This window comes from Lepidochelys kempii, chromosome 12 (assembly GCF_965140265.1).
Source record: "Lepidochelys kempii isolate rLepKem1 chromosome 12, rLepKem1.hap2, whole genome shotgun sequence".
Classification (NCBI taxonomy): Eukaryota; Metazoa; Chordata; order Testudines; family Cheloniidae; genus Lepidochelys; species Lepidochelys kempii.
The window spans coordinates 32,571,281-32,593,760 of NC_133267.1; the positions used below are offsets into that span (position 1 = coordinate 32,571,281).

The 22,480-nt window shown below is 41.8% G+C and overlaps 1 protein-coding gene across 1 annotated transcript in view; it reads right to left on the reverse strand.

The window, feature by feature from the left end:
- Nucleotides 1-20,808, reverse strand: part of PKD1L3 (polycystin 1 like 3, transient receptor potential channel interacting) — a 73,580-nt gene extending 52,772 nt beyond the window's left edge. Inside the window, exons 1-7 of the mRNA XM_073308427.1 lie at nt 20,508-20,808; nt 14,071-14,232; nt 9,266-9,451; nt 6,851-6,961; nt 4,393-4,540; nt 1,841-2,061; nt 115-519 (exon numbers count right to left, since the gene is read on the reverse strand). Coding sequence (XP_073164528.1) covers nt 115-519; nt 1,841-2,061; nt 4,393-4,540; nt 6,851-6,961; nt 9,266-9,451; nt 14,071-14,232; nt 20,508-20,808 — 1,534 coding nt within the window. The remainder of the gene's footprint in view (nt 1-114; nt 520-1,840; nt 2,062-4,392; nt 4,541-6,850; nt 6,962-9,265; nt 9,452-14,070; nt 14,233-20,507) is intronic.
- Between the last annotated feature and the right edge of the window lie 1,672 nt (nt 20,809-22,480).

Sequence of the window (22,480 nt, forward strand, 5' to 3'; positions counted from 1 at the left end):
CTCTTTCGCATGGAGCTTTGACTTTTGTTCTTTCTTGCTTTCCTAAATCTAAAGTAAAAAAAAAAATTCAAACTCTTTGTGTATGGGAAAAAGTAACATGCTAGTGAGCTGTACCTTCAGAATGAACAGGAATACTGTATATTCTAGGTTCTCCTTTAGGGCTGTCTTTCTGGTGAGAGTAAGTTTCATTAGACCCGACCACCTCAAACTTCAGCTTATCTGGTGCACCATGAGCCACAGAGACATTTATTTCCAGGTCTTTCCCCATTTCCAGTGTGTGAGAGGCTAATGCAGCCTGAAGACTGGATATAGGTTCAACTAAATGAACAACAATGCTTTCAGAAATCTCGGACGTTGTTGTGTTGCTGGTTGCCAGAATTTCCAGTTGATGCACCCCTGGGCCAATCAGCTGCTGAGAGGTACCATCAAGCGTCAGATTGTGAGGGACAATTCCTTCCTTTGCGCTGGAGTCAATCAGAGTTGTGTTGTCAGCTGTTACAGTGTAGGTCACTCCAGTACCTGGAAAGTAGGATTTCAGAACTTAGTCCCAGATCATCCAACTCTACCTGTTCCGTGTCACATTCAGGGGCATAAATAACCAAGCTGGGCAACTATTGCAACAGTGTTCTGCAAACATTCATCTCAGTTTTTCAATTCATTCACTTCATCTGTTTTTGTGCTCCTTTTGTGGTTGCTTTTTATGATTATTCTAACAAATGAAGGAAGAAATGTAAGGTGAAACAACAAAATTCAAGCATATAATATTGAATTCTTAATCACGAGCATGTAGACTAGAAGCCTTATTCTAAGAGGTCTGAACACCCAGTTAAGGACTAGAGACGTGCCATGGGGCATGATCCTGCAAGATGCTGAGCACTTTGGCCCTGATTCAGCAAAGCACTTAAGCACATGCTTAACTTTAAGGCTCTGAGTATTCCTGTTGACTTCAGTGGGACTTGTGCTTAAAGTTAAGCACATGCTTATGTGCCTTGCTGGATTGGAGCCAGAGTGTTCACCCGGCTCCCTGGCAGGATCAAGCACTATGTGTCCAGTCAAAACAGCATAAATATTGATTATTGAAAATGTTCAACACAAGCTGCAGACCAAGAACCATTTATAGAAATTATTCCATAAATAATTTTGAATAACAAACACATGATTTAGTTGGGGATTGGTCTTGCTTTGAGTAGGGGGTTGGACTAGATGACCTCCTGAGGTCCCTTCCAACCCTGATAGACTGTGATTCTATGATTTGAGAAAAATCGGTCTTTTTGTGACAAATTCATCTAATAAGTGATTTGTAATGAATTATTCACCCAGCTCTAATATATAATAATTATCATCCTTTGCAGTTATTTAGCAGCTTTCCCCAAGGTTCTCAGAATGCTTTACAAATATGAATTAATCCTAACAACCTCCATCGGAGGTAGGTCAATATTGCTATATTTTTTATGCAGATGGGCAGTTGAGGCACAGCCAGGTGATGTGACTTGCTCAAGGCCACATGAGTCTGTGCAGAGCCAGAAACCAAGGAATGGGACTCCCAGTGCCCCTGCTCTAACTATTAAACACAGTGCCAATAAGAGCAGGGTATATTCTTTAGGCCTGTGTGCTCCTTGATTGTCAGACATATCCAGAAGAGAAAAAGGTTTGTGCTCACATCTGAAATGTTGCAGAAGCTATAACATAGACTCCATAGCACGGGGATGCAGTGAAGTTAGTTTGAAAAAGTTAACATTTAGTGAAAGCTTTCATTTAAAGAAATACAGATTTGCTTAGTGGAGATTCTGCTTGTACCCACTGAACCTGCCACTTAACTGTGCAAACTGATTACTCTCACCTCCATTAAGTTCAACTTGGATCCATAACATCTCCCCATACAGGGTCCTGCAGTGAGAACTGTTTCCTGATTCATACTTGCTGTAGCACCCAGTAATGCTGAGCTGGTCCATCTTATCCTGAACTGTCACCAGTTTTTGTGCTGTGACGTGCCATTCACTGGTTGTGCATTCCACGAAGACAGTAAACTCTCCAGGAGAGGTATACTGGTGTGTCACATTGCTGGACAAACTTAAAATGCAAAGGGGACATCCAATTGTCATGAAAGGTTGCATTGAGAGGTTTATAGCTGTCTGATCTGAAAGCAATGGCCACCATTCCTGAATTATGGCTCTAAGGGAGATTGTTATCTCCTGCAACCACAGCAATTCCTATTTTGCTTGCATATTATTCCAAGGTTAAGTTTGTCTCTCTGTCCCCAGCTCATATGTTGTAACACGGTATGTCGAGGATGGTCACACTACATTTCTTCCCTCCCAATTTTTCATCCCCATATTTAACCTACTGCTAAAGTCAGTGGGAGCTGAGGATACTCAGCATCTTGCAAGATCATCCCAGTGCTGGCCTATTTTTCTCTCCCTAAGCATGGTCTTATCTATGCTTGTGTCGGGGAATGCGGGTCTCGAAGCCCAGTCCACAGGCACCAGTAACTTCCAACCTGCCACCCAGTGACTTGCTAACAAGTTCTCAGAACTAAAAGCTGAACTCCAACAGACGACTCCAATGCTGCCATCTGACTGGTGGAACGCTGGGGGTCCTGATTGGTTCCCTGTTTCTATTTAAACCAGGAATAGGAAGTTGTCCATTCAAGTGAGTGCCCCCTCCCCTTCCCAGGACTGCTTCCCTGGTGCTACCTACTCCTACTGCCTGACTCTGATCTCCTGGTAACCTGACCCTGCCCGTCTCCTGACTGTCAGTCTGCCCTGGAATCTGATCTCCTGATATCTGCCCTGAGCTTGCTCCCAACTCCTGCTCCAGCCACTAGCTCAGACTGCCCATGCCCTGCTCATGACAGTTTGGATTTGTTGGCAAAAATGTCTCCTCATTGCTAACACTGTTGCAGCTCTACTAGCAGCATCATTGGTAGGCACACTATTATAGTAAAGGCTCCTGTAGCCACTGGGGTTTGTAATAACACAGGGGAGAGCCTCCAAAGCACCTAAGGGGTTTAGGATCACAAGTCCCAATTACTTCCCTTAAGGGCTTCTGAAAATCTCTCCCCATGCTGTCTAGCCCAGCTCAAAGCCCACAGCAGAATAAGAAGGTGAGATAAACCATGGAATGCAAATAAATGCAGAAAATAAATATCCCTGGGACCATTATTTATGAACTATTTATTTATTACAGTACCACCTAGGAAGCTCAGTCAAAGGTCAGGGCCAAGTTATGTTAGGCATTGTATAGACATGTAATAAAGGTCTTATCTTGACTATGAAAAAGGTTGAGTTTAGATAAGGTTTAGCTAACATGCATTAGCTGAGGTGGGTTAAGCACAATCTCAGCTGGACCACTTTTTCTGAGTAATACATGGCCTTAGGAGACAATCCCTGCCCTATAGCGCACCCAGTCTAGATGTCAAACAAGACACAACGGGTGGCAGAAACAGACAAACCAGGTTAGTGGGGGAGTGAGGGAATGAGGTAACAATAAAAAATGTTCACTTGCTGAGACACGGTCAAGCTAAAAATAATACTATGTTTTTTTATAAAGCTCTTTACCTGTGTCATTAATAACACCATAAGCTATTAACACTGAAAGAATATTGAACAGCCACTTTACTTTTTGCCCTTTCTGCTCTTTGTTTTTTTCATTTTGCTCATCTTGGATTTGTGAGTAGATGGATGAGTTTTTAGGCTGTTTCTCTCTCTGGATTTCCCTGCACTAGAACAATGCAGCAAGGTGTGATTTTCAAATACTGCAGAAAAATATTTGGTTGTTAAAAGAAAAAGTTCATAGATTCCAAAGCCAGAAGGGACCACTGTGACCCTCTAGTCTAACCTCCTGTGTAATCCCAGCCATTGAAGTTCCCCAAAATAATTCCTAGAGGATAGCTTTTAGAAAAACATCCAGTCTTGATTTAAAATTGTCAGCAATGAAGAATCCAGGTTTTCATGGAATTAGAAAAAAAATAAAGAAAAATAAAGCACCATGGGACCATTTTCAATAATATGGCAAAATACTCTTTGGAAAAAAACCAACAAAATATTAGCCTTAAGCTCCTTGCCAGTTTCTCCTTAGAAGGGCAACAGGTTTCTCAGTAATTGTGTGTGTACTGAATCTACATTAAAGCTCACTTTAGGAAGGAAAAGGAATTAACTCATACTGAGCAGATGAAAGATCATGCCTGGCAGCTTTGCAGAATAGGCATTGCTGCTTTTAACAATTTCAAAGCAAGTTACAGCACAATCCACCCATCTTGCCTGCATGTCCTGTCACTGCTTTATTTGCAGCGTCTCATTTTAAGTGACTTGAAACACAAAATACCCCCAAAACCTCTAAAACTAAAAAATCCTTAGCCTTTCTGTAAAATCATGTACAAAATCTTCATCTTACGTTAGAGGGTAATAGGGATCAATAGTGTGTCCATCTCCAGTGCTAATGATACAGGAGAGGTTGCCAGAATAGGGAGAGAGTAGCCATTTCAGAGAAACTGTAATATTTTCAAAGATAAAGCACGTATCAGTCACGGCCAGCTGCAAACCTGTAAAACATAATGCACAGAGCACAGCATCATCACCTGCTCGTGGTTTTGCTTGTCATGATTCTTGTTGAAACATAATTATACTCTTGAGTGTTTTGTACATACTTGAAATTCCTAGTCATATGTATTTATTCAAAGCCCTATACAGCTGTCATCTGACGTGACCTTTCTTGTTAAGCATACTCTTCTTATGCAATTAATCTGTATTTAGCCATATCCTTATTCCAGCCTAGCCTTCCTTGAGAATATGGAGCTGAAGGAAGAAAAAATTGGGGGACTGTGTAGCTCAGGGCACTGGTAGTAGGCTATAGATTCACCTCTGGATCACTGGTCCTACTCCAGTCCAGTTCAAGACTATCTGAGGGCTGTTTGGTGGCCTCATTTCAGTTCTGGGGGGACAAGTGTCTGTGTCACACTAACTGATAACTTCTTAGCAGAGAGGCCAAGGATTGAATGGGCATGGAAATTTAGGAGTAGCCCTTCTTTGTCACAGCTGAGCCACTTTGTTGAGGCAGTTTTGAGGATACTTGTACTATTTACTGCCTCAGCTACACCTATTCTCTGTGTAAGCCCTGTGGCTTGATACCTACCAGAGATGGGAGGTAACTGAGTGAGCTCTCTGATGGCATCTGCTGGAGAGCAAGGAGAGTTTAAATGAGGCAGTACCTCATTTAACTATCAACTCTGTTCTCTGCTGTCATCAACTGGACAGCCAGGGGAGTCAACTGTGCGAGGCAGTATCTTATTTACATATTAACTGCAAGTAGTTTGGGGACACTGGGATATATAATTTGACTAAGTTTTGTACTTAGGGCCCATATTTTTGAGATTACCCTGTTGGGAGCCTCCCTGGGCAAAGCCTGGACAATGACTGGGTATGAGGTCATCCTGATGAAAGTGATGTTTGCTGAGGTGGGGGTATAAGTTGGCCAACCCTCCAGGATTGGCCTGGAGTCTCCTGGAATTGGTATCCATCTCCTCGTGACTAGTGAAAGCAATCCAGAAGATTTTAATAGGATATTTTAAGAAAATGACATTACATCATGCTGGGGGGAAAAAATCTTCCAGAATAGCTTCAGTCAGAGTTGGCAACCCTAGTCCAGTAAGAGGCCCTGGACAAAGCCAGAGAGAAAGGGCAGAGAGAATGCATTGTTCCTGAGTGGTAGGGATTCTGAGGGGTTCATAACACCACTGGTCCCCTTATATCTAGAAGAGCTGAGCTAAGAGCTGTAATTGCTTTAGGGGAGCAGAGATCACCAGAGGTTCCAGTTGTCTACCCAGTGGCAAGCAGAGGTCAGAACCCTGCAGCAGTTTTGGTCACGTGAGCAGCAGACAGAGCAAAGTAGTAGTTGCATTCCCCCGTAGGTCACAACAGAGTGAGAGTAGTTGAATGCACTACAGCGGGAACAGAGGAATTCATAGTAACAATCTGTCAGCCTAGTGACTCTGGTGAGGTCTCCCTGTCCTAGCTGCTGAAATCAGAGAGCTACCTACAAAATAGGGACCCTGATTGTCCTCCTGGACTCTTGGAATCACAAACTATGAGTGAGGAAGTTGGGGACCCACAAAGTGAGATGGGAGGCAGAACAAACTGCATCAACCATTCAGGGTCTAATTATTTGGGACTCTGATTTATACACCCTGAGGTAAATGATGGTGGAAGGTATTGAACTGGAAATATTTGTCCTAGTTCAACCTGGACTTTCCTTTTCTCTCCCCCGGCCCCAATAAAATTAATTTGTTTAAACCTCTGTACTTGAGCGTGGGTACAGATTTGCCTAGCAAAGGCCCCAGAGTGGTTTAGGTTCCCAGATTACTGGATGGGGGTTTGAACCAAGAATTAAGGAATTATTGAAAATCTCCTAAAATAAGAATCTGGCCCTTGTTGGTGCTGATGCCATTGGCAGAAGGGTTACATGTGGATATATTAAAATATCCACTGCTAACATGCCAGCATCTTTCACAAGTACTGAGTTCACTCACACACATATAATTAAATTATAAAAGAAAGCAAATGTCTGCCTTTAAAGTTGGACCTGAATTTGGAACAGCACCATTGGAACCCCTGGGATTTGGGGGAAATTTTGGTCTGGACCTGAACTTCTCCACTTGGGGCTTTCTCTGTGTGATGGATCCCAACCTGAATGCTGGATCTGAACCTCCTCAGACACTGGGGAATTTCAGATCCATGACTGATATTCTTGGTTCAGACCTGTCTCTAACTTCTAAAGCTATTTTAAGGAGATATGTCACCAGTCACAATGTTAAAACATTGTACATGGGCACTATGGCTACAACTTTAATACTTACCTTCCATGCAGTGATATTGAACAGACAAGTAGCTCCCCAATGTAGGACAAGGATCTCCAAAGAAGGTCCCGTCTGATGCCACCTGGCACGCCTGGAGTCCGTGGCACTGCCCTGGAAGGCATCACAGTTTCATGTGCACTGGCATTTGATATATTAAAGTACGAAACTTTAAACTTCACAACAACTCAAAGAAAAGGTAGGTATTGAAGTAAAAAAGGGGCATTTTCATGCCATCGGTTTCTGAGCAAAGTCCCATTTTACTTTTTACTTCATTATGTAGTTAACTGGCTGCTTTTCAAAAGCACTGAAGTGCTTAACAAACAAAAAACAAAGTTAAGAAGGATAGAACTAGTTTTGATTTTGTCTGGCCCAGAATCTCAGCAACAGCCCAACATTTAGAATTGGCAACTAGTAAAAATATAGCTATATGGACCAACAAGGGACTCAGTGGAGAGTCTGTCTAATACATATTCAGAAACCAGTTTACACAGATAATATGTAAATCCGGAGAGAAGGACTTTAAATGCCTGAGACAGAACCTTACACTCATGTTGTGGAAGTGGTGAAAGGAAATGACCAAACGTAGTTCTGTAATGGAAAAATGGGGAAAAGAGGGGCAGAAAAGGACCTAGGGGTTACAGTGGACGAGAAGCTGGATGTGAGTCAACAGTGTGCCGTTGTTGCCAAGAAGGCCAATGGCATTTTGGGATGTATAAGTAGGGCATTGCCAGCAGATCGAGGGATGTGATCGTTCCCCTGTATTCGACACTGGTGAGGCCTCATCTGGAGTACTGTGTCCAGTTTTGGGCCCCACACTACAAGAAGGATGTACAAAAATTGGAAAACATCCAGTGGAGGGCAACAAAAATGATTACGGGACTGGAACACATGACTTATGAGGAGAGGCTGAGGGAACTGAGATTGTTTAGTCTGTGGAAGAGAAGAATGAGGGGGGGATTTGATAGCTGCTTTCAACTATCTGAAAGGGGGTTCCAAAGAGGATGGATCTAGACTATTCTCAGTAGTAGCAGATGACAGAACGAGGAGTAATGGTCTCAAGGTGCAGTGGGGGAGGTTTAGGTTGGATATTAGGGAAAAAAAATTCACTAAGAGGGTGGTGAAACACTGGAATGCGTTACCTAGGGAGGTGGTGGAATCTCCTTCCTTAGAAGTTTTTAAGGTCAGGCTTGACAAAGCCCTGGCTGGGATGATTTAGTGGGGATTGGTCCTGCTTTGAGCAGGGGGTTGGACTAGATGACCTCCTGAGGTCCCTTCCAACCCTGATATTCTATGATTCTATAAGGAACAGATGATCAGACAAGCTGCATGATTTTTGAATCAGTCATGCTTTGGATGGAGACCAGCAAAAAAAACCTTATTACTATTACAAAAGTGGAAGGAACTAGGATGTGCATTGGATTTATAGTTGTGTCAATTATAAAGTAGAACCCAATTTTTAGGTATTTAGTAGATGAAATTGACATCCTAAATAGGATGGAAAGATAAACATAAAGATGTAATAATGAATTAGAGTCAATGATATTGTGCAGGTTCCATGCCAGAGAGACAAGAGAAATGTGGGAAGAAATTGACTTTAATGGGATTTGTGCAAAGGAAACAATGGATGAATAAAGTCCCAAGTGAATAGAAGACTTTGTAGCCTAAAATCTGGTGGATAAATACCAGTCTTTTTCATCTACATACATGTACTTTTCTTCCATGAGGTTTCACTTCAACTGCCACTGGGCTCTGCCTTAGAAATAAACAATTAAATGTGTTCCATAAAATCTTAGTCTGATAGAAAGAAGGAACAAGGCATGAACCTAAATTCTGCTGAGAAAACTGCAATGAAATGACAGTGAAAGCTTTTGATCATGCTGTGAAAAAACGAGTAAAGCTAAAAACATAAGAAGTGCACAGCTGAATCGTAATAACACCTGGCTTCTGTATAGAGGTTTTTCATCAGTACAGCATCAGGTCTTCACAATGTTTAATGTATTTATCCTCACAACACCTCTGTGAGGCAGAAAAGTACCATTACAAATGTGAAACTGAAGCACAGAGAGGTCAAGAGACTTGCCCAAGGTCACACAGGAAGCCTCTGGCAGAATAGGGACATGAATCCAGATCTCCCAAATCCTAGATTAGTGGCTGAAACCACTGGACAATGGGCTATATAGGAGAAGGCAGCTAGAATCAAGCTTGCGTATATGTAGTTTTTATTTGCCACTAATAGGCCAAATTCTGCTGTCACTAACACTAATATAAAACTCAACTCTGGCCTTGCACTGGTGTTACTGTGAGCAGAATTTGACCCATGAACATCCATTGAAATAAAGCAAGGTAAGTTGTTTTAGGTACCACATTGTAGTGTTTACTGTAGAACTCTGACAAATGCTGCAATGAGATATTTACCTGCTACTTCATCCTTGACACTGGTCCAGCTACAATCCTCTTCCATGTCAAACTGGAGGGGAGTCTCCAATATACAGTAGTGAGGGGTCTTCCGCCCATAGAAACTGTCAGCAATCTGAATGACTTCTCCTGATCCACATTGCATGGTGGCATTGAAATTATCACAAGCAATGCTGTGGCCAGATTCTGATGGAAAAGGAAGAGCAGATGTCATCTCAGACAAAGATATACAGTGCAGGCTCTGCCCTATTTTCATCCTCTGCCACAGGGACTAGGAACAGCTTCTCCGCTACCAGGAATCTGTGTTGTCTTATCCTGCCCAGGAAATGAGACCCCCCAAGGTGAATCCTGAAGGTGGGTCTCAACTAAAGTTATTTTGAAGTGGGGTTGGTTTTTTTTGAATTTTGAAATGTTGACAAAATTGCAACATTTTTTAAAAAGGGGAGGAATGCAGATGGAATTTTCATGAAACTTTCTCCATTTTTGAACAACTACAGAGCTGGTTGAAATGTTTAAGAACTGTGAATTTCTGAAAAAATGGGGGCGGGGGGCTGGGGGAAACTGCAGTTCCCTCCCCCTCCCCCTTTTTTGATCAGCTCTTGCTCTAGTCTCAACTGTTAGCATGCTGGCTCCTCAATGCCTCTTAGAATGAGCAAAAAGCTGTATTTGCAATATGAAGGAAGTGAGGGATGGAAGGCTCTGCAGAGTGTGTGTATTAAAAAAAACAAGTTTAAGTGACACTGGGATGGAAAACAAAAAGGTAAAGTTGGCTGTAATTTTTCATCAAGTTTTTTTAATGAATAATGCCTTTTGTTTTGAGTTCATTTTATTGAAATGTCTGGGTTTTTTTGACAAAAAAAGTAAACCAAAAATTTTCAGTTTTTGTTGTTTTCCCCCTTTCTCTCCCTTTTTTCTTCTCACCCAGTAGAACAATGACAACAACTAAGAAAAACAAGAAGAAAATGGGGAAATGAGAGGAAAAGGGGAGGGGGCAAAGAACAAAAACCATCATTTTTTTTGGTTTTGATAACCAAAAAAAGAACATTTTTACAGACTTCATTTCTTAAAAAATTAAAAGTGAATTAAAAATGAAGAACGTTGAAAAAAAATTCATTCAAAAATTTTTCATTTAAAAGTTAAAGGTTTCAGGCTACTTATAAGATCAGAAACAGCCCCGAGGTGATGTGTGATCTGCTTTAGGCTCAGGAAGCTGCCCAGGAGAAAAGCCTACTTATTGAATAGCGGGCTTGACTGCAGCCTACTCATGGGAGCACCCCTTACTCACATGTGAAGTCCCATTGACTTCAGTGGGACTGTGTGGGTGAGTAAACATAGCAAGATCATGCCCCTAAACACACATACCTTATTCTTTGAGGGGCAAGATGATAACTGTCTAGGATTCTTCCAGTGACCTGAATTATTTAAGAAAGAAGATGCCTGAAAACCCTTGGTGTCACTTATGGGAGCCACAGAAGAACATTGTTTCAATTGCCCCAGATTTAAGTACATCGTTCTCCAATGGAACTGTGACCATTCCTCTTGAAAGCCTTAATTAGCAGTGCCAGTGTGTGCACACTGTGGTAATTGTATGCTTTCCTTATTTAATGGCTAAATCTAAGCCTAGCTGTATCTATAGCAACATGACCAGATTACAGATTAGAGCTGTCTAAATAAGCTTGTAACATAATTTGCTGTCAAATTCTAATTGGGGTTATTATCTAGTGCTTTTTTTTTTCCTTCCACAAAGAATGTTGTCATTATAGTTGCTCCCTCAGCAACTTTTGCATGGCATTTATGCTTTAAAAAAGTAGGATTAATTCATAGAATCCTAGAATATCAGGGTTGGAAGGGACCTCAGGAGGTCATCTAGTCCAACCCCCTGCTCAAAGCAGGACCAGTCCCCAACTAAATCATCCCAGCCAGGGCTTTGTCAAGCCTGACCTTTAAAACCTCAAAGGAAGGAGATTCCACCACCTCCCCAGGTAACGCATTGACTAACACTATCCATTCAAAACCTGTTTAGAAATGTGTATTTTGACTACAGTATGGTGCTATGGTTTATTATGCATCTAACAGCGAAATGGAAAGAATAAATTCCACAAGGTCTGTGAAGCTCTAACTGCAGACAGAGAAGCATGAAAAGTTCTGGGAAGAACGACAGAAGGGAGGAAAGCTTAGTTACAAGTCCATCTATCTATCTGTGCTTTTATACTGCACTTGCCAACATTGTATCTGAACATCTAGTCACAGGATCACTTATACTAGATTGTTAGACCTTAGAGACATTCACGCTGAGGATTCAAGCATATTAGAAGTATTATTCAACCCGTACAATAGCCCTGTGGGGGGGTACTAAATACTGTGATTCCCGTTTTACACCTGGGCAAACTGACGTACAATGCGGTTATGTGAGCGGCTAAAGATCACATAGGGCTCAAGCCAACACCCAGTGTAGCCAATGAAAAGACTGCCATTGACCTCCGTGGACATAGGACCAGACTCAGAGCATGCAGAACTGGTAAAAGAACATAGTTCTCTCTCCCACTCCCCTGCTCTAACTATTAGTGAAGTTTATTTGTGCCTTGGTGGATATGGACTGGAGATATTGAAAACAAGTCAGTGATTTGGATCAGTCTCTGAAATGGTTGATTGATGCCAGGAGTTTCTATGCTTCAAATAATGTAAGGGAACCCATTGTTATTAATCCGTTTTGAACCCTAATATTGCTCATTAAAGGCCTGATCTAAACCCCATTGCAGCGAAATCAATAGAAAGAGTCCCTTTGACTTTAAAGGGCTTTGGATTAGGCCCTGTGGTAATGAACACTGACTTCCTTCCAAAGAGAGAGGTGATAATTCTGGTTGTAAATAAAAATTCCTGTTTTAATTTTAAATACATAAAATACTGTACTTGACAGTGGAGCAGGGAAGGAGCATTGCTAGAACTTGTTGCAGCCTCTGCCTGGATACTGGATTCAGAGACTGTGTATATTAGTCAACCTGCAGCCAGGCTCTGCTGCAAAAGAGCTGCCGGGCTGGGTCAGACCATCTTGTCCAATATCTTTTCTGTGACAGTAGCCCAGAGCTTCAGGGGGAGTATACTGAACAGGGCACTTCTGAAGTGATCCACCCCTGTCTTCCACTCCCAGCCTCTGATAGTTAGAGGTTTAGGGTTGCCCTAAGTGTAGGGTTGCATCCCTGACCATCTCGGCTATTCGCCGTCGATGGACCTATCCTTCATGAACGTATCCAGTTCTTTTTAAAATTGAGTCATGCTTTTGGCCACCACAACATTCCATGGCAATGAGTTCCACAGGTTAGTTGTGCGTTGTGTGAAAAAATGCTTCCTTTTGTTTGTATTAAACCTGCTGCCTATTAATTTCCTCGGGTGACCCTACATTTTTGTAGCGTGGGAAAGGGTAAATAACACTTCTCTATTAATTTTCTCCACACCATTCATGATTTTATAGGCCTGTATCATAATCCACCCCCCCTTAGTTGTCTCTTTTATTAAGTAGAACAGCCCTAATCCTTTTTAGTCTCTCCTTTATGGCCGTTCCATAACCTTGATCATCATTGTTGCACTTCTCTGAACTTTTCCCAGTTTCATTAAATCCTTTGGAGATGGGCAACCAGAACTGGACACAGTATTCAAAAGCAGTGTGGGTGCACCATGGATTTATATAATGGCATTCTGATATTTTCTGTCTTATTTTCTGTCCCATTCCTAATAGTTCCTAACATTGTTAGCCTTTTTGACCACTGCTGTGCACTGAGCAGAAATATTCAGAGAACTATCCACAGGGACTCCAAGAACTCTTTCTTGGGTGCTAACAGCTAATTTAGAACCCATCATTATATGTGTATAGTTGGGATTATTTTTTCCAATATCATTACTTTGCATTTATCATCAATGAATTTTAATCTGTCATTTTGTTGCCCAGTCATCCAGTTTTGTGAGATCCCCCCCTAACTCCTCGCAGTCTGCTTTGGACTTAACTATCTTGAATAATACTAAGATCCTGTGACCTTAGCTCTAGTTTATGCAAATGAGCAGCTTAAAATGCCTCATTCACATGAAACCGATGAGAAGCACAAATTCTCCTTATATGTGGGTGTGTATATTGGATGAACTAGTATAGTCAGCACTCCATTCCAGGGCTGCTGGATCCAAGCCAGGATTTACCTGGGTGGTAATATTAGGCACCATAGGCTGCATTTGTTTGGTCTCCTGCTGGAGAGCCAGAGGGAACTATTGGGTCTAGTCCCTCTCCTTACCTTAGGGGAAATTGCAGGCTGCAGTGCTGTACAGGAGATGTGGTATGAGAGAAGACAAAAGGAACATGCTCAGATAATGATTTCCAGTTACTACTATGAGTTTAGAGACCAAATTAACCAGTCACTAGTTGCCTAGTGAGCGAATGCAGTGGCCTTTCATCTCTGGAACCTGCTTCTATTCTTCGCTTTGGGCACATGTGGAAATGACTTGGGTAGTCCCATCCTTGCCCCTCGTTGCAATCAAGATCCATATCATACAACAACCACTTCCTTTGTCAGGATTAGAACCTGTACCATTGAAGTGCTGAGTACCCACAACTCCCATTGACTCTGGTGCTCAACCCCTCTCTGGATCTTTCCCTCTGCCAGCAGATAGGCAAAGGGGACAGCTGCCTGGGTTTTATGTTTTTTTTTAAATAAGCTTGATATTTATTTACTGAATGATGACTTTTAATGAATCCTGGCTGAATTAAACATTGCCTGAAATGCAGCATGCTAAGTTCTAGCACCATCTGCTGTGCACCTTACCAAATTCACAAATGAAGTCAAACTCCTGACTGCAGTTTTCTGTCATGCCCCATTCGTAGCCAGCATTCTTCAGGATGTACCCACAATTGGCTAAGAGAGACGGCTGATCCTCGTGCCAGTTGCTGTAGCTTATATTTGAAGTGTCCAACCAAATCAATGATCCTGTGAACAAAGTAAACCACATCAAAAATGTCTGTAACCATCACTTGGAATTAGCCAGCTCCTGGAACTCTGGACTGAGCTTCCAGAGTCTAGACTACAACAATTAAGACTACTAGAGTCTGGATTTGGGACAGAATGGACTAGAAACTCCTGCTTAGGTCAGTAGAGAGGTGATAGGGTCAAGCAGTCAGGGATGCTCATCTGCTCTGGGAGAGGACGGCCTGACTCAGAGATATAAAGGCATGTTTTTGTTTCAATTTGGAGTTTGGGAGCAGCTCAGAGAGAAGCAGAACAGTTCAGAATCAGTCTCTGAGTAACTCCCCTTCCCCACAAAGAGAGTCTTTGAACTTCTGTGGGATCTAGGGCATGGGTCAGGCAGTTCCAGCCCTGCAGAGACCAGCATTGAGTGGCAGAGACCTGACTCGGCTACCGAGAGCCAGCTGAGTAAGTTGAGCACCATCCCTTATTTTCAGGGACCATCCCGTATTTCATTGGTTTGTCCCTTTGAGGGTGACCACCTGTCACTGATTTTAAGATTTATTGATATGTATTATAAGTACCATTTTAAACATTAAATTGAAGCATGATAATTTCATTATATCATACTGAGGGCAGTAGAAATGTACACTTGAGAGAAAAATCTGTGATATGCTAAGGGAAATGGTGTTTCCCTAAAATATCCCTTAAAATAAAGCACTGTGCCTTATTTTTCTTGTCGTTTTCCTCCATCTAACAAAGGTGGTCACAAGACTGCAGCCCAGGGAGCCAGGAGAGGCCTTTGCTCCAACTGGAGGCAAAGACACTGTAAGAGGATCCTTTTTTTGTTTAAACCAGCCAACATTCTCAGTGCTGCAGCAACCCCTCAGAGTACCATCTGCCTGGAAAGGTGCCATGCGGGCAGCTGGGGGTTGGGAAGAGGTGGGAGGTGAGAAATTTGGTGATGTTTTTAGTACTTGTTAATTAATCCTAACACTTTCCTTCCCCAGATCCTAATTTCCTGCTCCCAGGAACGTTCACCTTTGTTATACTGTTGGTTTTGGTGGCATTTTTTGCTGGGGTTTGTATTGATGTACTTTGTTGTTTCCTGTATACTGGGTTTTATACTCCTTGCCAACAGTGGCAACTTATTCAGTTTCCCAAGGGACAGCACCCTTTTATATCTCAGCACAATGAGGAAGTCACCTTGGAGGGAGAAACCAAGTATCACAAAAAAGAACCCAGAACCCAAACCATAAGAGGAGAGGGGAACAGCCACTCCAAGTAGTGAGTTCCAACGAAGAGGCTCAAGCCACACCTCGTGGAAGATATGGGCTATTGTCAGTAAGAAGCACAGCTGTAATGCAAGTCCTGCAGTCCTTACTCTGACAAATCTCCCACTGAAGCCAAAGGCAGTTTTTCCTGAGTTGCGGTGCTAGGATCAAGCTCAATGTCACCAACATTGTATATCCTCTCAAATGCTTATGCTGGAGTAATGTAGGCATGTTGTTCTGACAGAGATTCAGGTTTTCCTCCTGAGCAGGTATTGAGTCCATGGAAATTCAAGCCACTGCAAGATGTGTCTGAATTGTCCTTGGATTAGAGTTATAATAATATTAACAGTGAGGTGCTTCCAACATTTTAACATAGGACACCCACAAAAATGCACCGCTCAACCTGTGCCAATCCCTATGTCTCAGGGGTCCATGGACACACAAGGTGGACTGGGGGTTCTAGTCTATTATATCGCCATTTAAATAAGAATGCATTCTCATAAACATGACTGAGGGGAGAAACACCAGTATTGGTCAGACAAACTTATATAAAGCTGCATTTTGATGGAAATGCTCATATGCAGTTCCTGAATAGGGTGATTGGATGTCCTGATTTTATTGGGACAGTCCCAATATTTAGGGCTTTTTCTTATATAGGTGCCTATTACCTGCTACCCCCATCCCAATTTTTCACACTTGCTATCTGGTCGTCCTATTCCTGAAAAGCCTATGGAATTTATTGTTAGTACATTACAGAGCTCAGCTTGTGCCATTGGAAGAGGTGGGGGATGAAGACCTGGAAAGAGACTCTGGTTGTATTCTTTTAAAATTGTATTTTTAAATGCTTAGCACCTTTCACAACAGAGTCTTCCAAGTCTCAGTGATTTTCACTGAGAAAATGTTTCCTTTTGCATCGCATTTAGGTACTGGATCATGCCTCAGTCTTTAATAAGACTAAAGAGGATCTTAGGGATAATGGTAGCATGATAAATGGGAATGAGGATATGGAGGTAGACATCACCATATCTGAGGTAGAAGCGAAACTCAAACAGCTTAATGGGACTAAATCGGGGGGCCCAGATAATCTTCATCCAAGAATATTAAAAGAATTGGCACAAGAAATTGCAAGCCCATTAGCAAGAATTTTTAATGAATCTGTAAACTCAGGGGTTGTACCGTATGATTGGAGAATTGCTAACATAGTTCCTATTTTTAAGAAAGGGAAAAAAAGTGATCCAAGTAATTATAGGCCTGTTAGTTTGACATCTGTAGTATGCAAGGTCTTGGAAAAAATTTTGAAGGAGAAGGTAGTTAAGGACATTGAAGTCAATGGTAAATGGGACAAAATACAACATGGTTTTACAAAAGGTAGATCGTGCCAAACCAACCTGATCTCCTTCTTTGAGAGAGTAACAGATTTTTTAGATAAAGGAAACGCAGTGGATCTAATTTACTTAGATTTTAGTAAGGCGTTTGATACTGTGCCACATGGGGAATTATTAGTTAAATTGGATAAGATGGGCATCAATAGGAAAATTGAAAGGTGGATAGGGAATTGGTTAAAGGGGAGACTACAACGGGTCCTACTGAAAGGTGAACTGTCAAGTTGGAGGGAGGTTACCAGTGGAGTTCCTCAAGGATCAGTTTTGGGACCAATCTTATTTAATCTTTTTATTACTGACCTGGGCACAAAAAGTGGGAGTGTGCTAATAAAGTTTGCAGATGATACAAAGCTGGGAGGTATTGCTAATGTAGAGAAGGACAGGGATACCCTACAGGAGGATCTGGATGACCTTGTAAACTGGAGTAATAGGAATAGGATGAAATTTAATAGTGAGAAGTGTAAGGTCATGCATTTAGGGATTAATAACAAGAATTTTAGTTATAAGCTAGGGACGCATCAACTAGAAGTAACGGAGGAGGAAAAGGACCTTGGAGTATTGGTTGATCATAGGATGACTATGAGCTGCCAATGTGATATGGCTGTGAAAAAAGCTAATGTTGTCTTGGGATGCATCAGGAGAGGTATTTCCAGTAGGGATAAGGAGGTTTTAGTACCGTTATATAAGGCACTGGTGAGACCTCACCTGGAATACTGTGTGCAGTTCTGGTCTCCCATGTTTAAGAAGGATGAATTCAAACTGGAACAGGTACAGAGAAGGGCTACTAGGATGATCCGAGGAATGGAAAACTTGTCTTATGAAAGGAGACTCAGGGAGCTTGGCTTGTTTAGCCTAACTAAAAGAAGGTTGAGGGGAGATATGATTGCTCTCTATAAATATATCAGAGGGATAAATACCAGAGAGGGAGAGGAATTATTTAAACTCAGTACCAATGTGGACACAAGAACAAATGGATATAAACTGGCCACTAGGAAATTTAGATTAGAAATTAGACGAAGGTTTCTAACCATCAGAGGAGTGAAGTTTTGGAATAGCCTTCCGAGGGAAGTAGTGGGGGCAAAAGATCTATCTTGCTTTAAGATTAAACTCGATAAGTTTATGGAGGAGATGGTATGATGGGATAACATGGTTTTGGTAATTAAATATTCATGGTAAATAGGCCCAATGGCCTGTGATGGGTTTTTAGATGGGGTAAGATCCAAGTTACCCGGGAAAGAATTTTCTGTAGTATCTGGCTGATGAATCTTGCCCATATGCTCAGGGTTTAGCTGATCGCCATATTTGGGGTCGGGAAGGAATTTTCCTCCAGGGCAGAGTGGAAGGCCCTGGAGGTTTTTCGCCTTCCTCTGTAGCATGGGGCACGGGTCACTTGCTGGAGGATTCTCTGCTCCTTGAGGTCTTCAAACTACAATTTGAGGACTTCAATAGCACAGATATAGGTGTGAGGTCTTTTTTAGGAGTGGTGGGTGAAATTCTGTGGCCTGCATTGTGCAGGAGGTCAGACTAGATGATCATAATGGTCCCTTCTGACCTAAATATCTATGAATCTATGAATCTATATTCATTCATAAATTCATTGAGTTTAAGGCCAGAAGGGACCATTTGATCATCTAATTTGATTCCCTGCACATCACAGGCCCTTAAATTTCACTCAAATTTACCTTGTTTGTGTGTGTATATGTATATATTATGTGTATATATATTGATAAAAAAGGGCAAAATTCTGCTCTGCTATACCAGTGAAAATCTGGACTAATTCCATTCTCTAACTTTATAGTATAGAGCAAGTCTACAATGGATTTACACTGGAGTTACGGAGAGCAGGATTTAGCCCATTATTACAACTGATGAACAACCCTTCAGTCATTTGAAATGAGTTAAGCAGAAAGCAAGCATGACATTGGGGTTTTTTTTCTGTTACAAGCATAACATTCCTATAGCTTTTGGGACAGTAGATATTAAATATTGTTTCTATCCCCAATATATAGATGGGAAAACTAAGGCAGAGAGAGATAAAATGATTTTACCCCTGGTCACACAGAAAATCAGTAACAGAGCTATGAATAAAACTCAGGTTTCCTTGCTTACAGTTTCCTGCCCTAGCCATTAAATTAGGTCCTGGCTTGTGTTTGAGATGGTCTTTCTTGTCTACATGAGTGTGGATATGTGAGTGTGTTTAAAATGGGCCATCAGCTTGAATAGGACCTCAGTAAGGTCTTCCAAATAGGGTCCATATAACAATAGTAGTTATATGTATTGCAATGTGACAGGTTTCAGAGTAGCAGCGGTGTTAGTCTGTATTCACAAAAAGAAAAGGAGGACTTGTGGCGCCTTAGAGACTAACAAATTTATTTGAGCATAAGCTTTCATGAGCTACAGCTCACTTCATTGGATGCATTCAGTGGAAAATACAGTGGGGAGATTTATATACATAGAGAACATGAAACAATGGGTGTTACCATACATGGGTGTCCCCATCATAGGGCCTAATCACATCAGCCACACTATCAGAGGCTCATTCACCTGCACATCTACCAATGTGATATATGCCATCATGTGCCAGCAATGCCCCTCTGCCATGTACATTGGTCAAACTGGACAGTCTCTACATAAAAGAATAAATGGACACAAATCAGACGTCAAGAATTATAACATTCAAAAACCAGTTGGAGAACACTTCAATCTCTCTGGTCACTCGATCACAGACCTAAAAGTGGCAATGCTTCAAAAAAAAAGACTTCAGAAACAGACTCCAACGAGAGACTGCTGAATTGGAATTCATTTGCAAACTGGATAGAATTAACTTAGGCTTGAATAAAGACTGGGAGTGGATGGGTCATTACACAAAGTAAAACTATTTCCCCATGTTTATTCCCCCCACATGCACACTGTTCCTCAGACATTCTTGTCAACTGCTGGAAATGGCCCACCTTGATTATCACTACAAAAGATCCCCCCGGCCCCCACCCCCGCTCTCCTGCTGGTAATAGCTCACCTTAAGTGAGCACTCTGGTTACAGTGTGTATGGTAACACCCATTGTTTCATGTTCTCTATGTATATAAATCTCCCCACTGTATTTTCCACTGAATGCATCCGATGAAGTGACCTGTAGCTCACGAAAGCTTATTTTCAAATAAATTTGTTAGTCTCTAAGGTGCCACAAGTACTCCTTTTCTTTTTATGTATTGCAATAGTATCTACTGGCCCCAGCCAAAGATCTGGGTCTTACTGGGCTACTCACTTTACAAATACATCTTAGAAGACAGTCTCTGCCCCAAGGATTTTACTGTCAAAACACACAAGGCAGGCAAAGAGTGGGAGGGGGACAAGAAGTGCAAAGAGGTGAAGTGACTTGTCCAAGGTCAGTAGCAGAGGTGGGAATAGAACCCAGACGCCCAGACTCCTGGTCCAGAGGGTCATGATGCCTCTCATAATAGAAGCAGCTCTGTAATACATTGGTATATGCCCCTAGATGTCCTCTGATGATAGTAGAACAAAAGAGTGACTCATCAGCAGAACCCTACAGTAGGGTTTCCTTGCATTACTACAGTGAGGTACTATCTCTTTCAAGTTGCAACCCAACTTAAAAGAAGGCACTATTTCTCTTTTGAGATCACCTACCTTCTGTAGTTTCATTCTGAAGGGAACTTGAGGTCAGTCCTATCCACCACTCCCTGTCCTCGGAGAGATGTTTCTGCAAGAACTGTTGAGTTTCCTCATTTTCAATAAAAATGAGGTGCCCCCCTCCTCTCTCGCACCAGCTCTGGGCACTCGTGAAAGTGCGCTGGAGTCTCACAAACTCGTAGCACGAAAGGTTGAAAGCCACCTGGTACTTTGAACAAGGTATCCCCTCTTCAAGAGCAATTTTCTCCAAAGCCAAGCAGAGAACAAGAGAGGAGAGAACAGTGATTAGAAGCCACATCTTAACTTAGTGATTGGAGCCCTCCATAGCACTGGTTTTTTGCACCACATCACCACCCTTTTTGTCCCTCTCTCTTCAAAGGCTTGGGCTGTCATCCTGTTACACCATTAATCTTTCTTTTTCCTCCTTGCTGTTTGTCACATAATACCAGCAATAGCATGGGGAACAGATTGCTCCTAATAAATAAAGGTTATTGCGTCTGGGGCTACATGCAGTAAGTGTTGATGCTAAGTCACTGCAATGGGCGATATGAGAACCATTGTGTAAACGTCCCATTCCAAATCAAGCCGGTTTGCATAGTGGTCATTAGACTTTTCACCTCATCCATGAGTGGAAAAGATAAAGTTGATATATGTTGTCATTGGGCATATGGTATGCTAAGATAATGCCTCGCCGTCAAAGGATTCATTGTACTGAACATTTGTGGGTGAGTGCTTCGCAACAACAAAAAGAGCTGTAATCAGTAGGAATGAATGAAGAAGGAGAAAAATCAGAATTTAGGAGGACAGGGAATTATAGAGATGGGAAAGAGCCAAGCTGCTCATCTAGATTCTCTAATTGTCTTGAGTTTCTCTTATTATTATTTCAGATTTGGGATGCTAGTGTAAGATATATATAATTATCATATGATATTCACTCTGCTCTTGTTTTAACACACAGCCAGGAGACTCTCAGCTGTTCCAGTTAAGTTTCACTTTGGGATTTTTAATGCATTCCATTCAAAACAAGTAAACAACCCAGGTGAATTCCATATCTGGTGACAAAAAAGAAAATGCTTGCATGATCCCCTGTGAAGCTAAACAGAACTCCATTATTTATACTATCATTGCTGCCTTGTGGCTTTAAGAGAAAGTAGATGAGAGAGTTAATGTTAAAACAAACTTGTTTTTCAAATTAAAATATTTCCTTGGTTATCAGAATGTCTTGGGGACCTTAAGTTTACATTTGTAAGCCTGTGGATCTGACACTCTAATAAGAAGTAGTGGGATGGCCTTTGGGAAGCTAGACCGCAGTCTTTATGAGCTAAATTGCATACGTGCTTTTGAGCTTTCATTCAAAGGATGTCCTCCAAGTTTCCCAAAGTCTGCTGGCTCTGCATACCCAATAGGATTAGAGCTCTTTTTACCCTAGAGTCTCCAGGTCTGATTTTCCTCTTGCACTGGGTATTACATGGTGTAACTCCACTGAATTCAGTGTGGTTGCTCAATTTACACTAGTGTAAGTGCAAGGAGATTCAGGCTCTGATGTTTGATGATAAATCATGTCTTACAAAAATGTGACACTTTTAAGTCTTATGCTTCAAGCCTTTCTTACCAAGAAAACCATATGCACTGAAGCCCATGAGCACTTACAGTATGAGTGTCAATTCAAAGACTTCAGAGGGGTAGCCATGTTAGTCTGTATAAGCAAAAACAATGAGGAGTCCATGTGGCACCTTAGAGACTAACACATTTATTTGGGCATAAACTTTCATGGGCTATAACCCACTTCATGAGATGCATGGAGTGAAAATACAGCAGGCAGGTATAAATATACAGCACATGAAAAGATGGGAGTTGCCTTACCAAGTTGGGGGGGGGGTCAGTGCTAACGAGACCAATTCAGTTAGGGTGGATGTGGCCAATTTCCAACAGTTGACAAGAAGGGGTGAATATCAACAGAGGGAAAATTA